Below are 23,335 nucleotides of genomic sequence, written 5' to 3'. Positions count from 1 at the left end.
TAACACTAAAGTACGAGTGCGCCCTCCAAAACTTTAAGAACACCATGAAGAAAAGAGTATCAATGTGAATCAAGAATTTGATCTTTGATATTGGAATGAATATGGATCACAAATGTTTCTAACTTATTTTTGGCTTGAAATACATCATCTATATATAGGCCACCACCAATGTGCACGAATTGATGCCAAAATAAGCTGAAAAGCCACCACAATTCGGAGTTGCAACAGTAGAAAACCGAACTCCAACGGTCAGTTTTGTATAATTATGCGACTGCATAGTATTAATCTATGCGACTGCATAGAACAACCCAAAGAAACTCCAGAATTCCCTGCAATAGGCCATGCGACTGCACAGTATAAATCTATGCGACATCATAGAACAAAGTTTTGCCTCTAATACCTTTTTGGTTTTTCTTCATATCTATTATCCCATTTCATTTTTTCTTGAATATTGAACAATATTTCAACACTTCCACCCCCTCATGCATGCACCCTACTAGGTTGTTTGATGCACTATACTGGACAATATTATAAGAAGACATCTTCGTTTTCCATTTTGTGCAACATAATGCATCTAATTATTTTAGCTAGAGAGAGGCAGCAAGAATTAATGCTTGCATATATAAGGATTTCTACATGTATACAACCCACTTTTAGCTCTATTAAGCCCTTATTTGACAATCATTAAAACAAAACCTTTTTTTTTTTTCAATTCATTATCAACCACATATTCTCACAATAAAGTATTCTACATGTAAATCCGAAATTTTTCTACTGTTTANTTTTTGGAGAATATGTGGTTAAAAAATGAAGAAACTTGATTGGTTTGTGTGTAGAATATTTTATTGTGTGAGTGTGTGGTGGAGAATGATACTATCACAAATAATTTACAATTTTAAAGGGTGACAAACATGCACTTAGGTAGAGTGTTTATCTCTAATAAGATGGAGCCGAGATAGGTGCCCTTGTTTGTATTCTCAAAATTGTATATATCATGGTTATAATCGAGCAAAGGTTTGACAGGTAGTTAACCTTTATGCCTTGAGACCAGTCTTTGTTCAACTCTTCTTGAAGATATCTTAGCCCCTTAACGATCCAGCTCAAACATGGCTTATTTTGTAGCGAATATACAATTCTTTTTTCCCTTTTCTTTTTAACTTTTGGATTTTGAGGTCCTCACGTTTATGTTCGTGTTGTGATTGTGGTTGTTGCGTGGGCCGTGGGGGTTATGTGCCTCTCTAACACTACACCATGCCTAATTGTACATCAAAAAGGGATCATCACATTCAAATTTTTGCGATTCTTGCATGTTACTCATAAGTTAAATACATGTGAATAAATTTAAAAATAAAAGTGTAATCGAACACATTATTTTCTACTCCAGTATAAACCCACAGCATAATATTTAACACAATCTTTTACCTACATCAACTTACTATAACCCTCTTCTCAAATTGGAATCGGCTACGAAAAACACAGACGGAGTTTCCAATCTCTCAATCCATATTTGGTTTACAATTTTTGACACAATTGCAAGGTATAATTGACAAGACATTACAATAGATATGGTCTTTTGCAATATGCAAAGGGCAACATTCGTTATTTGAGTGTTGTTAAAATGGTCTATTGTACCGTTCTAATAAGTAAAAGTTGCTGTTGATTAATATAATTGAGTTTTGACAATATTTTTTAAATGAATGTTGCTAATGTAGTCTTTTTGCAACATTTATTGACTGTTGCAAAAAATTTTAATTTTTGCAATGTTTATTGAACATTGTTCAAATTTGGTTCTATAGCAATTGCTAAAACTCTTACTATACAGCATTGCAACAATGTTTATTGATTGTTATGAAAAGTTCTACTTTTTGTTTCCTAAAATGTTTATTCTTTTCTTTTCTTAATAGTCAAATACTATCTACTCAACAAGCAATCCGCGCATGTCAAAAAAATCTATGGCATTGAACTGGCAAAAATATGTTTAATAATATTGGGAACGAAAGTAACAGACCGACGCCAAAAACCTATCAGAAACATTTAATGCAGATGTGAATCCAAACAACGTCAATTTAGCAAAATTTTGCTTGTAGGCAGAAGATAATAATACACTATGAGACAAGTCAATCCTGAATATCACGAATTTGTATTCTTCCTCCTGAAGGTTAGGACAAAACCCCTTTGCGTGACAGCAACGGCCTTTTATGGGAATAAGGTTAAACCAATGGTTCAATCCTTGTCTATGGAGTTTGGGAGGGAGACAAACTGATGACTCTGCAACTTCATCTTTTCCAAACTATAGGCCCCATAAAATTTAGCATCAGAAAACACCACCACCCCCCCACCCCACAATCAGGTTCCAACATGTATCATTCACCCCAAAATTGTACTTGTATTCTTTCCTTACATATACACAACCAAACCTGTATTTTTATGTCCATCACAGCTTAGTTTTCTCCGTCACATATCGTGGGTTAGCTAAACTATGCAAATTTGTGCTTTCTCTCTTCCACTTTTTTTTTTCTTTTTCGATGCGTTTCTTGGCATGTAGTCATGGTCTTTCTCAATAAATTTGATAATATTTAGCTAGCAAAGTTAAAGCAATAGATTCTGTATATTCCAGCAGCAGTTTCACATTGATAAAACCAGATATCAGCTCTCTTTTTTCTGTTTCGTGCTTTAGTGCATGGTCATGGGGTGGCAGTCGTTTGTGATCCGAGTACAAAAGCTCCGGTGTTGGAAGAAGTTCTCGAGGTACATTCAAGAGCAAAGAACGCGTCTTTACATAATTTGGAGGTGTTCGGTGTTTCTCTTAAGAGAGAAATTGGAATGCGTAAAGTTCGATGATTGAGGTGGAAAGATAGTTTTGACCTCAAAATCTAGATGATCCTGTTGTCAATAAAAATGATCCAAATCAGTTGTCCATATCTTTCCGCAGTGCACAGATACATCAATTTATTATCTATGGTGGACAGCTGATTTGGCTCGTTTTTATTACAAGAGGGTCATCCTGATTTCGAGGCCAACATCTAACACCATAAGAAGTACGAGCAATCTTGCGAAGGCATTTTTAAATTACAAGCCAAATGGCTCGTTAGCTACACAAACTTGACACAGATGATGGAAGACAAGCAGAATTCTCTTTGGCAATCCAATGCCAACGGGTTTGGAATACAAAGTTTCAGGGCAAGTTGGAGATGAGAAAATCAAATAGATTGACAGAAAATATGTAAAATGATGTAAATTTTGAGTTGATAAAAATGTAACATTAGTTATCTACCTGTTCTCTCCTCCAAAGACATGCACAATGCATATTTATGCTTGATCAAACCTTGTGCAGGCTTGCAGAAGTGATGAACTTTCCCTTCTCTGGATTATCGACTCTTCGACTAAATTAAAATTATCTGTCAAATCCTTTTCATTTTATTGATTTTAAGGGTACCCAAAAACCTATCTAGTCAAGAAATCGTGATTAGAACACATAGTTCGAATCTACTGAGAGGCTCACTATCAATTGGTGTTGTGCCAATGTGCCATACAAGAGATGAAGAATTCAATTGATGTTGATAAAGATTCACATTTTATTCTGGCTGGCAAAACTCAATCATCGTAATTAATACCTCAAAATCGAAGGTTTTGATTAGGTCAAATAAATTTATTTATTTATTTTTCCTGTGGTCGGTGCCTATAAAATTTTCAAAAGCCGAGGTTGAAGTGCAGGAACTGTTAGTCATAAATTTAACCTTCAAGATTATGTCAAGAAGAGATGTTCATCGTCTCAAATAACACTTGACGACATAAGGATTCGGATAGAGGAAAATCTAGATCGATTCATAATAAATCGTTCCATAGAGACGGCTAGAAATGTGCCCTTGTAGGGGGGTTTTTTTTGGGTAATCAAACAAATTATTTGCTGTCGAGGAGTTTTACAAGAAATAAAAATTAAAAAGCTAAAACCTTGCTAAAAATTGTGTGAAGGATTGCACATAAGATATGCACCAAAGTCGCCCTATCAAGTATTGTGCACCAGAGATGCACTTTCCTCGACTATTTTGATTATTTCAAAAATATCTCTTGGCCCAAGTTATTCTTTCCATTTTTGCTGCTTTGCCAGTAGCAAATGATTTTTGAAAGGACAAATCAGCAACAAACATAAATGCATAATTCTAGAACCCAATCAATGTAATATTAATAACTTGGCTTTCATTTATTTATATTGCAAAAATTTTGCGTCAACACAGAGAACAATATGAACTCTCAAAGGTATATCATACTATTGCAACAACTTCTAGTCTTTCATTCTCCACCACAATTACAATAATCTCCATCAAGAGCAGGGTGTTCCGCTCAAACAATTGAAGCCCAATTTATCTTTTGTTACCAGGAAGTGGCTCACCAAGGTTCCTTTGCAATCTTGCAGAGGTCGAGTCATCCTCGCCCGACTTCTTGGGAGTCTGCCCTTGCTTATTTTGGCCTCCCTGGGGAAATTCAAGACGATACAGATCAAATTTTAAATGTATTTGAAAAGAAAAGGTTGCACAATCGTAGTCATATTTGCACATAGGTTCAAACTTTCCCATGATTTTAGTGCAGGAGATTTGGATAAGTCAAGCTTTACATAACCATCAGTTACCATGTTAAGGTAATAGTGATAAACGTATTTTAATGAATATTAATATGGGAATCCGAACAAGAAATCTCCTGCATTAGTTCAAAACTTGAGTTTAAATGCTTAACAACTCCATTTGATCACATTCACCAAGTAGATCAGTACATCTACTGAAAAGAATGCATCTTTCACAGTGTATATCATTGACTCCTGTGTATAATATGGAGATGATTCTTATGGGTTCTCAAAGACTATTTATTTAACTTAAACGTGTGTAATCAAACTTGTAAGCATCATTAGGAAGTACTAGACAAGATGAAGCTTCCATCTCTCTCTAGACCCAATAGTTGTCGCCTTGTACGTATGAAGATCCAGATATCTCCAAATATTTGAAAATTATTTTTCTATCATACAAAACAAACTCCTTATGAACAAGCTACAGAGATAATTTACTTACAGCTCCCTTATGGCCAGTTAACCTACGACTTGATGGGGCACGCGCAACTGATGAAGCAGCTGCAGCTGCTGCCACACGTATTCTGTGGCAAGGAAAACATCAGACTGCTTTTCATCAAAATTATTACACAACTGTAAGTAATGCCTCCATACCTTTTGTGTACATCGACGAATTCGTCTGTCTCATCAACAATTTCCTCCTATATTGACAAAGAGAATTGCAATGATACATTGGTTGCCAACATACGCAAAATGCAAAATAGAGATGAACAGTTAATTTACCAGTAGGTTTTACCTGCAAAAGTTCTTCAAATACGTCTTCCAAGGTGATAATGCCAATAACTTCACCATCTTCAGTATCATCGGATGAAGGGGACAATCCCTTAGTAACTGTATCATTATAGGTTAAGTTTTTAGAGGCTGGCCTTGGAAACCTTTCAATGTCAACAATAACACTTGCTGCCTTCTCTTCTTGCTTCAATAGCAATGGAGTAGTTAAGTCTGAATTCCCATTTGTCACTTCATTCTCTTCCGACTTCTCTTCAATCGATGGAGGTATTTTATTTTTCCCTTTAGGCTTCACAACAGCTGCCATATGACTGCTACCTTTCTGAAACTCGTTCAGTATGTCATATAGGGGCATATTTGCAGGAACACTGAGAAGAACCTCCATAAATGAATAATTTTAACCTTTCACTGTTAAAATATCATTTATAAGCATGTAAAAATTCAATGTCATACCGAGGAATTCTCCGTATAGAAACAGCGCTAACTGGGGTCTCTGTTTCTGCTCTCACAGTAAGAAGACTCTTTACCTGATAGTTATTGGGGTTTTGAGATTTGCATGTTTACTTATAGAATAGGAGATAATTTACAATTGCAGAAATATTACCAGTAAAAGTCCAATGATATTCTTCGGGTTCCCAGAGTAGACAGGAACTCGACTGTGGCCCCGAGCTAGAATCTTTCCCATTGCCTCCCTGAGATAAGGGGGAAATTATAGTTTAATCTATTGGCATGTTCGGTAGAGAGGATTAGAATGCAGTGCAAAGTATTGTGGGGAAAAAAGAATCTAAAATCTTGTTTAATATATTGTCCAGTCCAGCATTCCAAATATGTATATAAATCTGTCTTCGACTAAGAATATATGAAATAAAGTAGCACAAAAATCCATATTAGTAGTGACTGGTGCCCAAATCCTTTAACTAGTGTTCTTATTGATGGTATAGGCATCATTTCACAAAAGTAATTTTTTTTCTTTTCAAAATCTCAGAAAAATGAAACGGGGAACAATTAGACCATATTTCACTTGATGTAAGCCCATCATTTAAAATAATGGAGTTGAATGAAATACTTCCCAATAAAATCTAGTCACTTAAACTGAAATCGATAGCATGCATGCAATCTATCATAAAGAAGAAGATTTATCATCATTGAGGCATTCTATAATAAAAGAGTAGTGTAAGTTGCCAAATGTTATAACCTAGAGGTACCCAGCAAACGAATACGAGGTCAGGTGGGTGTTGGCATTGGCCTATATGGGGCTCTCAAATTTACAATTTATCCCAGCATCGAAAATATTTTTAATTACGCAATCAAAGCTGACAAAATAGACCACAAGACAAGAAAATGACACTGTTAAAAGTGCAGCAAAGAAAAATTCAGCAAGCAATTCTTACCAGTCCAACTTCGAATTAACATCCAATGAAAATGTTGATTCAATTGGTGTCATGGCCTCCTCAGCAGTCTGTTAGCATTTGTTGGTAAAGAAATGAGAGAAATAGAGAAAGGGGACAATTTTAAAAATATTACAACAATTTTTATTTATTTTTAAATGATTATGGCCTATCGCAGTCTTGATAGGAGGCATATGGGAGGAGGTAGAGAGCTAGAAAAAGACTTAATAGGTGCAATTTTTTATGAATTGAATCAAGAAGCGAACAGGGGTGGCAGGTCAGATAAGTAAACAGAAACATTTTGGTGGTCAAAAATTTTAATTATTGTTTTCAATATCACTTCCACTTCTACACGAAAGGAACTAAAATGTTGAATAATTTTTTCAGTAATCTTTGAACGTGAATAATTAAATGCCATAGTCTTCAACAATCTAATTCTGAATTGGAGATACCTTCTCAGTCAAATCTAGTGCTCCACTAATAATCGTAGTCTCGTCATGCGTGAGCTCACCTCCTTTACCAGCCTAAAGAAAAGAACAATAGCTAAATGCAGTGCAAGGAAAAGCTCAATGTGATAGATGAAACTTGGCAGTTTTTATCACTCACAAAAAATTGACAGTTAAATATAGTCATCCAATATCATTCAATTTAAAAATAAAAAAATAAAAAAGGAATACGAGAAATTGTTGTTACCTCCTGGCTGTGGATGGTGACAAGTGCCTTCAGCTGAGCTCGTCTAAACAGTGCCTCATTGTGTCCCAGTGCCCAGTCTAGAATCTTTTAAAAAGAAAGGGAAAAAAATAAAAATTAAAACTTAAAACATTTTTAATAAATACATCAAAAGCAAGAAAGATACGACTTTTTTCTCTATGTTTTGGTTCTCATCAAGAAGTCTTCCACCATACTTTCAATTTGTTGATGATGTTTCCAGACTTTCTGAAACTTAACAGTCTATGAAATAACTTCGAAGTTGCAACCCTTTCTTTAATCCACCTAATTTACAGTAAATGTCAACAGATGAACTCCTAAAAAGATTCTCTCTTGTACCTTGTTTGAAGAAACTGTTTCACTCCCAACCTCTTTCATTAAGATCTCTTACCCTCCAATAGATCAAAAATCTCCCACCCACATAAGATATTGCCTTTATAAGACCTCAAATCACCAAATACTTATTAATTGCAAAATTTTAGTCTATTTTTAATAGCTTCAACATTGCCTTAGAAGAGCAGAATTGATTTTGATATAAAAATATTTTATTCGCCAAAAATCAAATGTAGGTCATAACTAATTGATCTCAACAAGGATGAGAAAAAAATCACAAGGTTCTTATCCTTCCTCCTGATTAACTAAAGGAAACTATTTAATTAAGTTCCATTGAAAATCAATGATAGTGAACCCAATAATGGGTTATAAAGAAAGAAAATCAACAAAAAATGTGTGTAGCTCAGATGAGATTATCAAGGTAGACATATAGCAAAACCAGAAGAGAGAATATGAAATGATCGTGTTAATGAATTCTTCAAGGTAGAACTTATTGATGATAAATTGAATGAGAATTGTTCAAGACGCTTTAGGCATATTCAGTGGAAGTTCTTGGTTGAAATGATAGGAAACCAATTTAAAACGTGGAAGAGGAGAATCTGAAATCACGTGGAAATTGGCAATTAGAAATTATTTAAGCATTTTTATTATTAATTTTTGGAGACGATGATTGACAGAAAGTGAAAAGAAAGGATTCTATGCAGGCAACCTAGCTAAGTATGTGATCAGACTCTGTTGAGTTAAATTGATGATCTTATTGATCTTACAAATGCACATACCCTTAGTTTTTTTGCTCCTAGGAGTCCTATCAATCATAGGACCACATCCAATATCCAGTTTATTGTAAAGTAATCATTTTAACTTATGTAACATAGAAATTACCTTGCCAATAGGGTAAGAAATTGGATAACAAATTATCATTAGAATACGGACCAGCCAAACAAAATTTGCACCTACTGCAAGTCCGTACCTAGTACATATTGCTTGAGGAATAACCTGACAACATAAAGTCATATGAGAATCTAATCATTAAATGAAACTAAAGATTAATGGGGAAAAATATATATATATTAACCTAAACAAAGTTTCATGATTTGATGTACCTCTCCGAATGCTAGAACAAAAGTCACAGATAGTATAATGGCAACATATTGATTGAAAAGCTTATCAAGGTATATCGGAAGGGCCTGCAAGACACGAGATGATTTAAAAGTAGAATAGGATATAGATGCCATAGATTCTGAACTAAATAAATAAGTAAAAATTCATATATTTCTCTCTCACTTATTTCACTCTCATTACAAGGCTTGTCTTTTTTGTCCTCGTAGAAGCATGTCTAATCATTATATAAGAGACCTAAAGAATCTAGAACAAGAGAGTGCTGAGAAAAAAACTAAAAAGCTGGGACCTTGGTAAATACAAATGCATGACGGCCACAAAAGATAGGAAACAAATTACATGTTCTTTAGCTTGTATATTGGTAAAACATAAAGTCGTTAGCTCTAGGCTTCCTTCTCAATACTTTGATAGTTAAATATCATTACAAACCACAAGAGAGATTAAATTCTTGTTTTGTTCAAATCTACTGAATCAACCAGATAAATCATCAATCACGAGTGACATGTCCAAAAAATATAGAAGTATGATTAATGCAAAAATATTGTATTTTATCATGCTTGCAGATCCGACATTTATTGTGTCAATCAAAACTTCTGCTTTTATCCTTTTCAGCAACTACTGAAAGTGAGAACTAAGCTTTTCCTCCTCACAATTTACACGGAAGTTATTTCCCTAAAAATCGTAACATTCCTAGATGCTTGACCCTGTCAGAGAACCAGGAATTTGGTTTGAAATGAAAATTACAATAAGATTTTCAATTTGTCACCTCCATTGATGCAGCATTACATAAAAGCAATGTCACGAGAAGCTGGTGCTGCTTCTGAACCACCGGAAGTATTGTGGCTGAGAACAAGAACTTCCCATCAAATAAAGAAATAATAATAATAAACAGATCTATCACAGAAATATAAAAAATATATTTCCCTTGAAAATTTTAATTGTAACAACATATAACAAATAAAAATCAACAGCTTATTTTGTCACATGAGTCTGCCTAAAACATGTTTGGCTAAGTATAAAACGAAGTAAATGCTACATAACATTCTTTCTGAAAAAGTAACTTTCAACTTTAGCCAAAAATGCTCAAACTTCTTTGAAAAGATAAAGTTTAATAATTAATCTCAAGTCAACTAGTAATTAATAATAGCAACATGTTATTCTACTTATTATATCAGATAAAAAAAATATTCTATCTGTATCATGTTAGAACCATAAACTCGAGTCTATCATACATACAACACCCCAAATTTCTCATAAAACCAATCCAACTAAAAAGAAGCTCAAATTTCAATCATATTATATAGAACAGAATAAACAATTTCTCGATCAAATGGAAATGCGTAAATCGGGAAATGAACCAACCAGCCTGTTTTTTCTCCGAGGGCGTGCCGCTGCGCTGGAGGATCTCAAGTTCGACGAGGCCCAGGGACATGAGACCCAACGTCAATCCCGACATAATTCCGGCAAACAGCACTAAAACACATGAGATCCCTGCATAGACAAACCACCAAACCGTTCCAAATTCGATTTCCGCCCCCAGTACGCCGCCGTTTACGCCACCGCCATTCCTAATCGCCACTTGAACCAGCGCCACGGCATTAATAAGATGCATAATCTTGCTTTTACAATTTTGGTATTCTCAGTTTCTCAATCTAGGAAAAGCCCAAGATTTATGAGATTATGGGACTGCGGTGGAGTTGTAGAGAGACAACGAGATGGCTGATTTTCTTCTTTCCTTATAAAATTAATTAGTTGGTTCAGTTGGTTCAATTGAATCTGAGAATTAATTGAATGATTTTGGTTTGTTTCTCTATTCTATAATCATTTCCTTGGTTTAGCTAAAAATAAAAAAGAAAATAAATTGACAAAAGTCTAAGTTACCATTGATTTTAACTACAAATTTTATGAAATTCACGACTTTTATAAAAATTTTCAGTCATAGGTTTCATCAAAATTTATTAAACCTATGATTTTTAGCAAAATCGAATAGGAAATTTAGATTCAAAATTAAATAATAATAATATTAACACATTGTCTAAAAAATCCTTTTTAACAAAATCTAACCAAATGAGAAGAACAAGCTACTTCCGTGATTTCAATAAACTAAAAATCTTATATGGAGTATTCCATATTTTATGTTTGGTTTTATTAGTGGTACATCGGGGTGTACCTAATAGTGTACACCCCACTCACATAAACGAGGGACCCCCTCGAATAAAATATCCTTTCTTTCACATGGGTCTCACACCCATGTGAGTGGGGTGTACACCATTCGGTACACCCCATTATGTACCACTAGACAAATTCTTTTATGTTATTATCTTCAAAAGTCTCGTACTCAATTTATAACATATACCAGTTGCGAAATCATGAAGTTATGTTGAAATTACATGTCGTGTATAACGAATATTTATAGCCGTAAAACTTTGAAAAATTTCTATGGAATGTCTTATAGAGAATATGATACGTTAAAATCTTATCAAGAAAAATTGATCGAGATAAAAGAGATTATTCTTCCTAAATAAGCTATTAAAATTGCCTCATATAAAACTTCACTTGAAAAAATTCAACAAGACAAAATATTGGTCAAGGAAAAAAAAATCTCGTATTTAATCTCCCTCTTAATATTATCAGTTGAGATCTTGTTTATCAAATTCTTAGATATTATAGATGATACTATATTTTGTGAACATGTAAATCGTTACGATAGCCCATGTGAATAAATAAATTTGTCGATGAACTTTGTGTATGTCAGATAATACATTACATCATCATAATCTACTAATTCTGAATTATGAACTATAAGCAAGATAAAATGACACCTATTGTACTAAGATATAGTAATTTAGAATCAATTTTTTGTCATCTCTAAAACAAATGATTTTCTTTTTACTTCAATTGAACAAATAACCATCGAATATCAAATGGATGTCATTTTTATATAAGAAATCACTTTGGGATTTCTCCTATATAAGTTGAATAATAAATAAGAATTCAATAGGTTAAATGCTTGATTTGCAGGCCAAGAAAACTTAACATTTTGAGATATTTCATCATGATTCATGCTATTTAGCCCTTTTTGTGAAAATGAGTTTTGTAGTAGTGATTTTTTGAATAATGTATGATTAAAAAGTAAGGAAAAATTTTAAATTTACGTGTTAAACTATTTTATTGGGAGAATCTGTGATTGAATGATGTCATACATGTTGCATGATGTTCCCCTTGTATTATAGATCTAAATATATGAGTAAATTCCATTCTCATATGGAAAAATATGCACAAGGGTTGACCATTCATTTCCCCATATAATTAGATGATATGGTTCTACTGCTTCATACTTGGAAGAAAAATATTGTTCAAACATGAAGAGGTATAACCAGTGTTCTAAATAGCGCGTCAATGCGAGGCGAGGCTAAGGCGCCAAGCAAAGTACTTTGTGCTTTATTTGGCGGTCAACGGACGCAAGGTGAGGCTAAGGTTCCAATGTTTTTTTTTTTTTTTTTTTTAACAATTCTTTTAAATTAAAACTTATAATTATTAAATAATTTTTTTATTAAAAATTTAAAATAATATTAAAAAAAACGTTTTTTTACGCATTTACCTCGCCTAATCTTGCATTGCCCTTAACCTGGCATCAACACATCGCCATTATCTTACACCTTTTAGAACATTGGGTATAACCAATGTCTATATACATTTTCCCATAATTATATTTATTTGTGTTCTGTTTAGTGTACAGCACCCTTTTGCAACCCCTCACAATGAGGGGGCCCACAAATTTAATATTCATGTGGACACCCTCAACGTGTGAGAGGGTTGTATAGCATGGTGTACAAATAGCTTTTTCCTATTTATTTTGGACATTGAATTGATGGTTTCAAGGATATTCTATTTTGATAAAAAATACAGCATAGTGTACAAATAGCTTTTCCCTATTTATTTTGGACATTGAATTGATGATTTCAAGGATATTCTATTTTGATTAAAACAACATATACGAATCCCTTCCATCCATTTTTCACAACTAAAGGAATATCCTTCACTATTTTACTAAAAATGGAACGAATGAGATATGATCCATTCGTTCGTAGAACTATTTATTCATATTTGTCATTGTGTTTATTTTAATCATAACAAGTTGAAGTTGTCATCCTTGATGGTAGCAACCAGGATAAGCGGGCTAATTATTTTGTTGAGTTATTGCAGAGGAACCATTCAAGGAAAACTCAAGTTGATGATTGCGATTTTGTGGAAAGATTCAGCTCATGCTGCAAAGGATCACAATTCTACTAGGACTTTGCATGCCCAGTCAATCAAGACTAGTCAATATGCTTCTGCTCTGGTACTAATTTGTTCCGCACGTGTAGTCACGTGGAACATTAAGATCCCGTTTGACCTCCTTTCTCTTTCTATTTTTTCTTCTCACTCTTATTTTTAATGACATAATTTTTCATAAAATAATATTATACGTGAATCAAAATTTCTTCCTTCTTTTTCAACCACATATTCTCAACAAAAACACTATTCCAAACATTAAGGCCCCGTTTGGTACCCATTTTTTTCAAAATGCATTTTTCTCTCTTCTTTTCAACCACACATTCTTTATTAAAATAATATTATACGTAAATCAAAAACTTTTCATTATTTTTCAACCACGCATTTTTCATCAATTTACTATTCAAAAATGCATTTTTACATAAAAATGTCTCCAAACACCCTCTAAAATTTGAAAGAAATGGGGTCAAAACGGAAGCTAAGTGATATAGAATTTGTAAATTATAACGAATTTTCCTAATATTTTCACATATTTTTTAATTTATGCACATCACTATAACAAGTAACCAACATATCAATGATGAAAAATATCTAGTTATTTTCAAATAAAGGTAGCATACTCCTGAAATTTTTTATTAATTCACTCTTACTCATAATGTTTTTCTTCCTCAAGTTTGCAATCTGACATTAGATATCACTTCTCCTGTGTTTAAGGAAGGATTGGTAGTTCCATATGTTTTTGATATTGTTGCACTCGAGTAATAGTTCTATGATGGATACAGGTCGACTCATGTGTAAGTCTGCACATATTTTTTTATTAGTACATATAAATTATTTACTTTTTTTGTTTTCATTTCATTTGTAGGTAAAAGCAAGTTCTTAGTCTCAAAAGTTGACATTCAACCACCACTTGAATTCAATCATTTTGCGATGAACACGACGTTGGATTCTTGTATTGTCACAATTCGAGGATGTCAATGTCGTTGCTCGCCCTAAAGATGGTTAATAATATTCTCCAAAATGATTATGTATCAATACCGTGAAATCTAGTCGGACAGATGATCGTAGAAAGAGAAACATAATTTCTACATAAATTAAGAATTAGCAGGGAGAACGGAAATGAGAGAAAATCAGGAGGAAGAATACTTCTTGTCGAAATTTAGCTTGTTGACATGAAATAGAAAGAGAGACATGATTTTCAAATTTTGGCAATATTATGGGATTTACTTGTGTTATTTTTCAAGGATAATTCGGTGCAACTTTTATTAAAATGGCAATTTGCAAGAACCTTGGATAATTATATTCCCGCCACAATTTTTACTTTCTAAACATTTTAATTACACTTAAGGTTCTTAATCGTTGCTCATTATAGGACTTATGCTCCTAATGATTTTTCATATCATTCTTATCATCAGACTTTTCATTAGCTAACACATTTCGTATTTGATAACAGTTTTATATTCGAAAGTCTGTTGAAATGGAGTAAAACAATTTATTTTTCATCATATTCTTAAAAAATAAATAAATAAAAAAGTGCAAAATTTTTTTCCCCTCATTTTAAAATATGAAAACAAAATATTTTAATATAAATCATAATCAAGAACAATATGTACTAACTAATAAAAGGTTAAATATAAGAATTCAACAAAAAATGTTAAGAAAATAATTGCTATAATGAACAAAAATTTAGAAACTTAATTACAATTAAAATATGATGTATTAAACAAAAACTATGGTGACAATATAACCACTCTGATAAAAAGTGATCATTTTACAAAAAACACCTTTCGAATGTGACATTTGGTCAAATTCGTCTTCAAATTTTAGTCTTGTTACTCACGTAGCAAATGGAGCTAGTTGTGTAGTTAGGCAAAATAGCGTGTATTTGCTTGTAAAAGCCATATTTACAAATTACATGTCACTTTGTTGAGAGTAGCATTCCGAAATTGCAATTTTGTATTAAAGTTAACCGAAAGGTCGCATCATTGTCCAGTCAATGCAACAAGCGTTATACAAAGAATAGTTATTAAAATATAATCGGACCAGCCATTTTGGCTCGAGAACTGATGAATCGGACACCAATCCAATCCAGTTGGCACTATTTGATCCATTTACAATGAAACTTGACATGAACCAACCCCTTTAGCTTGAAAGAAAGTAAGGGTATCAGATCGAGCTTTCTTCCAGGTTTTTCAATGGCAAGTGCTGGTCGTCGAGTGGCTGAACCAACCCCTACGGCGGATCCACGTACTGATGAATGCCATCCATCCTTTATCGAGTAGCCTTGACTATTCTAGAACCCTTGCTGATTTGATAGCTTGAGAAAGATCGACCACGATTTTGATTTCTGACTGCCTAGCAGTTGATACCACAAAAGCAACGGGTTCCGGTGCTGGCTTTGTTGCGAATTTAACTGGAATTGGATCCTAAGAAGTGAGGTAAATTTTACAATGAAACTAGACATGAACCATCTAAACCAGTTCATATATGTCCTAAATTGGAAGGGTATAGGTGAACCAAAAACCGGTTCAACGTGCATCGATTTTTATTAAATTGATACATAAACAAAATTTATATCAAAGTTACATGAAGTGAGACTCGAATCCGTATTACCTTGTTGAAAGATCAGCCTTGACCACCATTGTCAATGTAGAATTGCAACAAATAATGTGAGCCAAATATATATATATATATAGTTTTTACTAGAATGACATAAAATAACATTTATAGTATTTTTATTTTAAAAAATATTTTTAATTAAAATTAAGAACTAACATCGACGCACCAGTTCAAACCCCAACCCCCGGTTGAACCATTAACCCAATGACCCGAGGGTTTTTCCAGGTCAATGAACGGGTTGGATCCGATAACTATAATACAAAGAAGTCAAACCAAAACGAAAAAAAGATCTATTAAATAATTGGACATTGAATCCACTAATGAGTTGAGAATTAAGTCCCTGTCTGAGAGCAATTTTTGGAAAGAAAATCAATTTTTGTGTCAACCCATGGCCCCACACATGCTAAAGATAAAGCTGCTTGCCACTTTCCCATGAATAATATTATTTAATCTCCTTGGGATTACAACTCCAATCAGGAAAGCATTAATATGACATTAAATGATACGTAAAGTTAAATAAGTCATTTAATTTCACATTTCATTCACTATATCATCTAGCGTCACCTATACTAGAGTTGTAACTTCGACAAGACTGCATAGCATTATTCTTTTTCAATTTACAGTACATGACTCATAGAATATTCTAAAAGTCCATAATGCCCCTTTATGCAACTGAGGGAGGAAATGAATTCATGGCATTGTCAGCAATAGTTCTAGACAATGACTAGTGGGTACAATACTTTTCCGAAAGGAGTTAAGAGTACATGAATAAACAAATGATATTTTATTGTGTCAAACGGTCATATTTTATCTTTTAATTCTAGTTTAATGGATCCAAACAGGCGCTAAAAAGGTTGAGTGGATATGAAACTTTGCTCAATGTTGGGTGTTACATCTAGCTTTTCAGTAGTGGCTCATAAACATCTGAATTGGCAAGTGCAGTTCATCCCAAGTCCAAAACCAAGAACTTTTCCAAGTTTGAGAACAGCAATGGAGTTTCAGCAATCTGGTAAGGCAAACCGACTACATGGAATGGACCGCCCAATTTTTTACAACAATACTGTCCAATACTATTTGATCCACCTTACAAAACATTTCGTACATGAGAGAGAACATATTTCCTAGAATTTGTAAGGCTTCGCCTTAGCACGAGGTTTGCAAGATCCAGGCTTTGCAAGGGTAACATAAATGAACTTGCCATTGAAAAACTGGACAGTGGCAAAATTCTAGAGTCAACAAAATTTCAACCGTCAAACTTGTTGAGTCTAGAAAGACTTACATACCTTTCCATTCATCTCTTCCACAGCAGTTTGTGCAAACTCTTCTCTTGTAAACCAAACATAAGCAAATCCCACAGGTTGCTTGGTTTTCTTATCCATTATGATTTTTACTAGCAAATAATACAAAAATAAGCACTCTGATTATCTTCAAGGTTTAAAAGATGTAAGACGTATAGCACAGCGCTATAGAAAAATTCACCTCGACTGACTCCTCCAAATCGTGAAAATGCTGTTTTCAACCCCCCTTCAGAGGTTGATTGCGCTAGTCCTACATCAGTAATACATATGCTCAAGCACATTGCATGTTGGAGAATATTAGACAAAATCAATACACTCCACACATGGCATGTTTGATAATATAGACTAGATAACACTAAACAACCCAACTCGTAGTCAGTCGCTCATGGTTCAATATGGTTCGAGCACAACAGGGCTCTCACCCTAACGCCCCTTTCCAGGGAACTTGGGCTCGGTCAGCCGTTGAGGACTAATTCGAAGGCTAAAGCCACCCGATTCTTAATTTAGACTTTTCCAGTTCTTTAGCCATTACTAGGAGAATCTTTGTAAGTTTCTTTTCCTCTTATTATTGTTATGCTTAAACTCAGTGGATAAGGAAAAAAAGAAAACCAAGTTACATAGTATTCATTGGCTCATTTATCTTCTCAATTAAGTTAAAAATTTTCTTGCAATGAATGTAAAACTGTATTATAACCCCTCCAAACTATGCTCATACCCAAGGCCACAATGCGTCTGATTATGAACACAAAAGAAACTATCTTTAAAACCAGAAACCCAAGTTTTCTATATATCTTAATTACATTTCTTTCTTTAAAAATGAATACTACCACTCATAGTTTCATAGTAAAAATGTTGTATCACGTAGCGTAACTGTTTAGCCCCTATTAGGTATTAAAATTCAGATTTTAGTCTAAGTCAAAATCACATTTAATCAATTTTTATCAAGGGTCTAATACATGCAAAATTTTCACAAATGGATAGAAAGAGACTTAATCCTATTTCAAAAACTAGTTCATATAAAAGTTCGAGCTCGTTAGCTATTAGAGATATTTATTAAAATATTTCTTCGACAAATAAATTTAACGTAAAGCACCATACTACAGGTTAAGAATAACTTAGCAAGCAAAAATTGTACCTTTTATAAAGATTATGGTTGTTGGGGGGTCAAGTTTATCAGGTCCATTTGAAAGGTTCGAGCTCGAACAGCAGAGAGGTTTCTGAATGAATGCATTACATAAAATGGTCGGGGCAAAAGTAGAAATTCTTGATTTTTCAAAGGCGGATTTCATGGGAATTAAGGATTTCGCTAAAAAGGGCGTTTGATTAGCAAAGTTTCTTGGAACTCTATTGGATGAAATTGGCGAATTACCGAGAGAGCAATAAAGGGCCATTTGAAACCCTGGAATTGATGGAATACAATATCCGCTAATTTTCCACTTCAATTTTTCCGCAACGGGCAAGGTAACATTGGGCTTCACTTGATATGGGCTCATTCAAATCCATAATGAAATGTGGAAATTACGCAAAACTATATTTTAACTATTCAAAATTCCTAAATCAGATGGGAAGTTTGACATTTCAAAGTTCATACTATTTTTTAATTATTTAAATAAACTAATTACCTAAAAAAAAAAAAAAGAACCCTATACACTACCCAGACGTAGCCCCCATCTGTTCCCTCTCCCTCGCTCTTCTCTCTCAATCCTTCACTCTCCGACAACGATAGCCCTCATCTCCTTACTCTCTCTCTCTCTCTCTCTCTCTCTCTCTCTCTCTCTCTCTCTCTCTCTCTCTCTCTCTCTCTCTCTCTCTCTCTCTCTCTCTCTCTCTCTCTCTCTCTCTCTCTCTCTCTCTCTCTCTCTCTCGTCTCTCTCTCTCTCCCTCACCTCTCAACTTGAGAGCATCACCGTTGAACTGAAGACACTCGAAGCCACAGGACTGAAGGCACTAAAATCCATCGCCGCTATCAGTCACTGTGAGCGACGAACTCGTCGCCTCTAAGCGGCACTTGAGTTTGTCGTCCATAGCGACGATCATGTCAGATATCCGGCCGAGTGCAACGACAAGCCTAGACGGAGATGATGGTTTAAGAGCGCGTCGTGCGTAGCGGTGGAGATAGATTTATGGTTTGTGGTAGATTTATGGTTTGTGGCTTTTTTTGTGATGGGTTTCTAGTGGTTCTTGTGGTATTTTTGTGGTTATTTTTGAGGTGGTTTTGTGGTGGGGGTCGTGGTCACATGTGGTGCATAAGAGATGATGGTTTTTGGAGTTTGGTGTGTGATGGTGGTGCCTCAACGTCGCTATTTATTGGTCACTGATGCGACACTCGTCGCGGTGGTGTTGGTTTTACTGTTGATGTTGTAGTGGTGATGATATCGACGGTGGTGATAGTGGGGCGGCATCACTGGTGGTTGTTGGCAGTGATGCGCTGCTTTGCAGTGGTGGGATGGGGCTTGGATGCTGTTGGTGTTGGTGTTGTAGCGGTGGTGGTGGTGGGCAAGGTCGCTGGTGGTTGGTATGGGTGTAAGTGACGATTTTATTGGTTGACTGAAAGTTGTGACCAATGTGGTGATGGTTTTGACGGTGATGACGATGGTAGTGTGATTGGAGGTAGCGTTGAAGTGGTAGTCGTAAGTGTTGGTGATGGTCACAAATTATTTGGTTGATTGTGACCAATGAATTAGTTAATTTGTGACCAATAAATAATATATGACCAATGAAAAAGATAAATTGTGATCAATAAATAATGTGTGGCCTAAAATATTAATAATTTGTGACTGTCTAATAAGTTGTGACCTATAATATTTGTGATTTGTGACTTATAAATTTTATTATTCGTGATCGAAAAATAATATGTGACCTATAAAATTTTTTATTTATGACAAAATTAAGTTGTGACCAATAATTTGATAAGTTATGACTAAAAATTAATTCGTGACTAATTTATTTTTTTGATTTGTGACCAATGAACAAATTGTGACTTACAAAGTTTTTGAATTGTGATCGTAAAATAATTTGTGATATAAAATTTCTGATTTATGACAAAAAAATAATAAGTGTCTAATTAAATTGTTAATTTGTGATCAAATTGTATAGATATGTGATCTAAATATATTTAATTAATAAAATAATTAATAAATTAATTAAATCATGAAATATTTAATAAAAATCTAATTTTTGAAATTTTGAAACTTGTTTTCTTAATTTTGAAATATGTTATAATTAATCTCTTACTTATGAAATTTTTCGAAATGAAATAAACAAACTCTCTCCCAAAACATTCCCCCCCCCCCCCATTCACTTTTCCTTTTATCAAAATATTGTAAGTTTGTAACCTTAACCAAATGCATTTTATTAGAAAAATTCAAATTAGAAGATCTTACAATTAAACCGCGAAAAAGCATCTTTTTCTTATGCAGAACATTAATTCTTAAAAAAAAACAGGGACATGAGTGCAAAACTTAGTAACACATAAGGAGCTTCATTGTAATTGAAATGTGGTGCAGTAACAAAAATCGTGATGTGAATATAAGTGCCCATTTATTAATAGGCTGTTGATGAGGTCCCAATTGAATTTTATTAGTATATTGTGTTTGATTTTTTTTTTTACTTTATTTTATTTTCTTTCTTCCCAGATTTTCTATTTAAACTCATGTTCCTTTGACGTATTTTGGTGATTTATTGAATAAAATTAAAATCCATTGTGAATTATGTGAAGTTTTCAGTATTTTATAGGGATCAATTACTTTTGATTAATGATTACAAAAGAATAAATCTGCTTGTACAGAAGCAGATCTGCCAGAATTTCTTCAAATGTTGTTGTGACAGCATCTAATTGGTCTGCTTTTCTTTTTCATGTCCAATAGAAATTTGTCAAGTGTTCTTTGGTAAAATTTTGTCAGAATTTTTCTGTACAAGAAGCAAGCTTCTTCACAAGACCAATAAGTTTTTTTTATGTGAGACAAGCTCAACAATATTTATAAGAATCAATGATTTGTCAATAGCAAGGTGGTCAGTTATTATATTTTTCTTGTACTTCCTTTAATTTTTTTTTTCTTTTTCTTATGTAGTTGTATTATTCTCGGATTGACAACTCCACAGCGTGTGTTTCCGATTGGCATACCTTATTTGTTCTATGATTTTTTTATCAATAGCTTCTATCTCGAGAAATGATTTTGATACTGAATGTCTGAGCTTTAAGTGTTATGTCCTAAGTTCAATTAATTTTTGACACAACAATTTTAATATATAATTGATGTAATTTTATTGCAGATCTATTATTTAATTAAAATTTAATTAAATTAAATAATGTAGTTCATAAATTTAAATCATAATAATTTGTTAATCACAAAGAGTTGTAATTGTGAGATACAAATTATATATGATTGAAACTTAAATCATCCATGGTTGTAAATAATAACGAGATACGGATATGATTATTGCGGATAGATCATCACGTTTGACATTTCTTACTTGTGAATTAAATAGCTAATCTCACAAGTTAAAGTGTAGTGATACTTAAATGAACACTTAATGTTTTGTTATAGAACAAAATATTGGAGAGCCATTAGGGAGATTTCACATGGATAACTATTTGCGTGTCAGTGGTTAATCTCTAACTTTCGGTAGTTGATTGATCCTTTGACTTGAGGTTATCATAGTGCCTTATATGAGGATAGTTATACTCTGGTGGTGTTGGATATTGCTTTACCAAAGGTCGGTAATACGGCATCGTTCGGGTATGTCAAGAATCATATGAAAATTGTGAATGATCAATAGAGGATTTGTTAGTCTTAGATAGTAAGAGATTATGATTTAAATTTTATTCAGTTAAATTGATAACGAAATTATTGGCTAAGATGTACTCATAAGTAGAAAATGAGTTTTCAACTTATATTGACTTAATAATAGAATGAAAGATACGATCAATAATTGAGATTGACACATATTCATATCTCGTAATTGATCGGATCGAATTAGAGTTTCACGATAAACGAACAAGTTTAATTTTGTTATATTACGTGACATTTTTCGTTATATGTATTACTTTAACACATTGCTAGATGTCAATTTAGGACGACGAATATAAATTGATGATAAATTGAAAGATGTATTTTAATTTATCAATTTTGATTAGATCAAAATAATAATTCATATTGTTAAGTATCGTGATTGAGAATCTAATAGGTCACACACAAAAGGAAAACTAAAAGAATGAGATTTACAAATTATTTAATTGACAAATGCAGGATAATTAATTAATTTGGTTGCTTGTTAATAAGATCGAATTAATTAATTGGATTAATTAATTTACGGATCAAATTTAGCCCCTGTTTGACCCCCATTAATTTCCATTACATTACATTTCATTTTTATCTTTCCTATTTTCAACAACATAATTTTTCATAAAATAATATTACACATAAATCGAAAACTTTTTTTTTCTTTTTCAACCACTCTTTTTTCAAAAAAAAAAAATACTATTTCACCCATTTTCTTTTCTACAAAATGGGGACCAAACGGGGGGCTAATTAATTGGATTAATTAAATATTGGACCGAATTAAATTAAGAGATAGATCAAGTCTATTTGAACTTATATTAATAAGCTATTAGGGTTTGAAAATTTGTAGAGAATACAATTCATATTCTTGCAAACACAAGAAAAGAAAAATCCCAATTTTCTCAATCTTGTTCCCTGCGTGAATTTCCATTGAAGACTGGACAATTGACCAACTGTGAATTGTAGATCGTGATTGTTCAAGTTCAAGAAAAGCAAAGGTGATTGCATAATTCAACAGAGATATAAATTTCTACCACAGTTTTTTATCTAAACACAAAAAATATTTTTTTATGGAAATTGAAAATTTTGTTTAACTTTCGCTGTACATGTCAACTAAATTCCTAACATGAGTATCATACTTTTAATGGAATCCAATCTTTACACAACAAATCATAAATATACAAGCAAATTTGTGCTACTCATTGTTGATTCTTACTTATATTTCATATAATCAGTGGTGTTGATTTGTTAATGACTTGAACATCTTATCGAAAATAGAAGACTTTGAAGCTTTTTTGAAGAATCATTTTATCTCGCTTAAATTTTCTTGGTTCTAACCAGTTTTCAATATGTTAGAGACGAGTAAAAAAGGCAAATTCTTTTTTAATTTTTTTTTCTTTTTTTCTTTCCTTTTTTTTTTTCCCCCATTCTTTCTTTTAGTATGAAAGGACAACTTTATTCTTTAGC

The 23,335-nt window shown here is 33.2% G+C and overlaps 3 protein-coding genes across 4 annotated transcripts in view; 1 reads left to right on the top strand and 2 right to left on the bottom strand.

Moving 5' to 3' along the window:
- Window positions 1–4,173: 4,173 nt before the first annotated feature.
- Window positions 4,174–10,722, bottom strand: LOC111381359 (DUF21 domain-containing protein At4g14240-like). Its single transcript, XM_023005135.1, has 13 exons — window positions 10,258–10,722; window positions 9,662–9,738; window positions 8,880–8,963; window positions 8,659–8,772; window positions 7,429–7,512; window positions 7,188–7,259; window positions 6,739–6,806; window positions 5,952–6,039; window positions 5,801–5,874; window positions 5,355–5,715; window positions 5,213–5,259; window positions 5,061–5,142; window positions 4,174–4,472 (listed from the first exon to the last, which is right to left on the bottom strand). The coding sequence occupies exons 1-13, from the start codon at window positions 10,505–10,507 to the stop codon at window positions 4,362–4,364; spliced, it is 1,512 nt and encodes a 503-aa protein (XP_022860903.1). The 5' UTR covers window positions 10,508–10,722; the 3' UTR covers window positions 4,174–4,361.
- Window positions 10,723–15,107: 4,385 nt separating this feature from the next.
- On the bottom strand, window positions 15,108–18,523 carry LOC111381361 (organelle RRM domain-containing protein 6, chloroplastic). Of its 2 annotated transcripts, none has more exons than XM_023005137.1 (4): window positions 18,223–18,523; window positions 17,269–17,337; window positions 17,073–17,179; window positions 15,108–15,583 (listed from the first exon to the last, which is right to left on the bottom strand). In XM_023005137.1, exons 1-4 carry the CDS (start codon window positions 18,476–18,478, stop codon window positions 15,464–15,466), a joined length of 552 nt encoding a protein of 183 aa, XP_022860905.1. In that variant the 5' UTR covers window positions 18,479–18,523; the 3' UTR covers window positions 15,108–15,463. The 2 variants fall into 2 exon arrangements, with proteins under 2 accessions (XP_022860905.1, XP_022860906.1); XM_023005138.1 differs by lacking the exon at window positions 15,108–15,583 and adding an exon at window positions 16,421–16,997.
- A 987-nt stretch (window positions 18,524–19,510) lies between these two features.
- Window positions 19,511–23,335, top strand: part of LOC111381360 — a 31,181-nt gene continuing 27,356 nt past the window's right edge. Inside the window, exon 1 of the mRNA XM_023005136.1 lies at window positions 19,511–19,610. Coding sequence (XP_022860904.1) covers window positions 19,511–19,610 — 100 coding nt within the window. The remainder of the gene's footprint in view (window positions 19,611–23,335) is intronic.

Source organism: Olea europaea, unplaced genomic scaffold, assembly GCF_002742605.1.
Source record: "Olea europaea var. sylvestris unplaced genomic scaffold, O_europaea_v1 scaffold2296, whole genome shotgun sequence".
NCBI classification, from domain to species: domain Eukaryota; kingdom Viridiplantae; phylum Streptophyta; class Magnoliopsida; order Lamiales; family Oleaceae; genus Olea; species Olea europaea.
This window is presented reverse-complemented; position numbering and strand designations above follow the sequence as displayed.

What these genes read in the sequence shown, in the direction of transcription:
- LOC111381361 (XM_023005137.1), bottom strand. Translation starts at nt 18,478, where the DNA reads ATGGCCCTTTATTGCTCTCTCGGTAATTCGCCAATTTCATCCAATAGA. An exon ending in AACCATAATCTTTATAAAAG is followed by an intron (nt 17,338 to 18,222) that starts GTACAATTTTTG and finishes TTACTGATGTAG; the next exon opens with GACTAGCGCAATCAACCTCT. An exon ending in TGGAAGAGATGAATGGAAAG is followed by an intron (nt 15,584 to 17,072) that starts GTATGTAAGTCT and finishes ATCCAATTCCAG; the next exon opens with TTAAATTCGCAACAAAGCCA.
- LOC111381359 (XM_023005135.1), bottom strand. Translation starts at nt 10,507, where the DNA reads ATGCATCTTATTAATGCCGTGGCGCTGGTTCAAGTGGCGATTAGGAAT. An exon ending in TCACCATCCACAGCCAGGAG is followed by an intron (nt 7,260 to 7,428) that starts GTAACAACAATT and finishes TCTTTTCTTTAG; the next exon opens with GCTGGTAAAGGAGGTGAGCT. An exon ending in ATATCATTGGACTTTTACTG is followed by an intron (nt 5,875 to 5,951) that starts GTAATATTTCTG and finishes AATAACTATCAG; the next exon opens with GTAAAGAGTCTTCTTACTGT.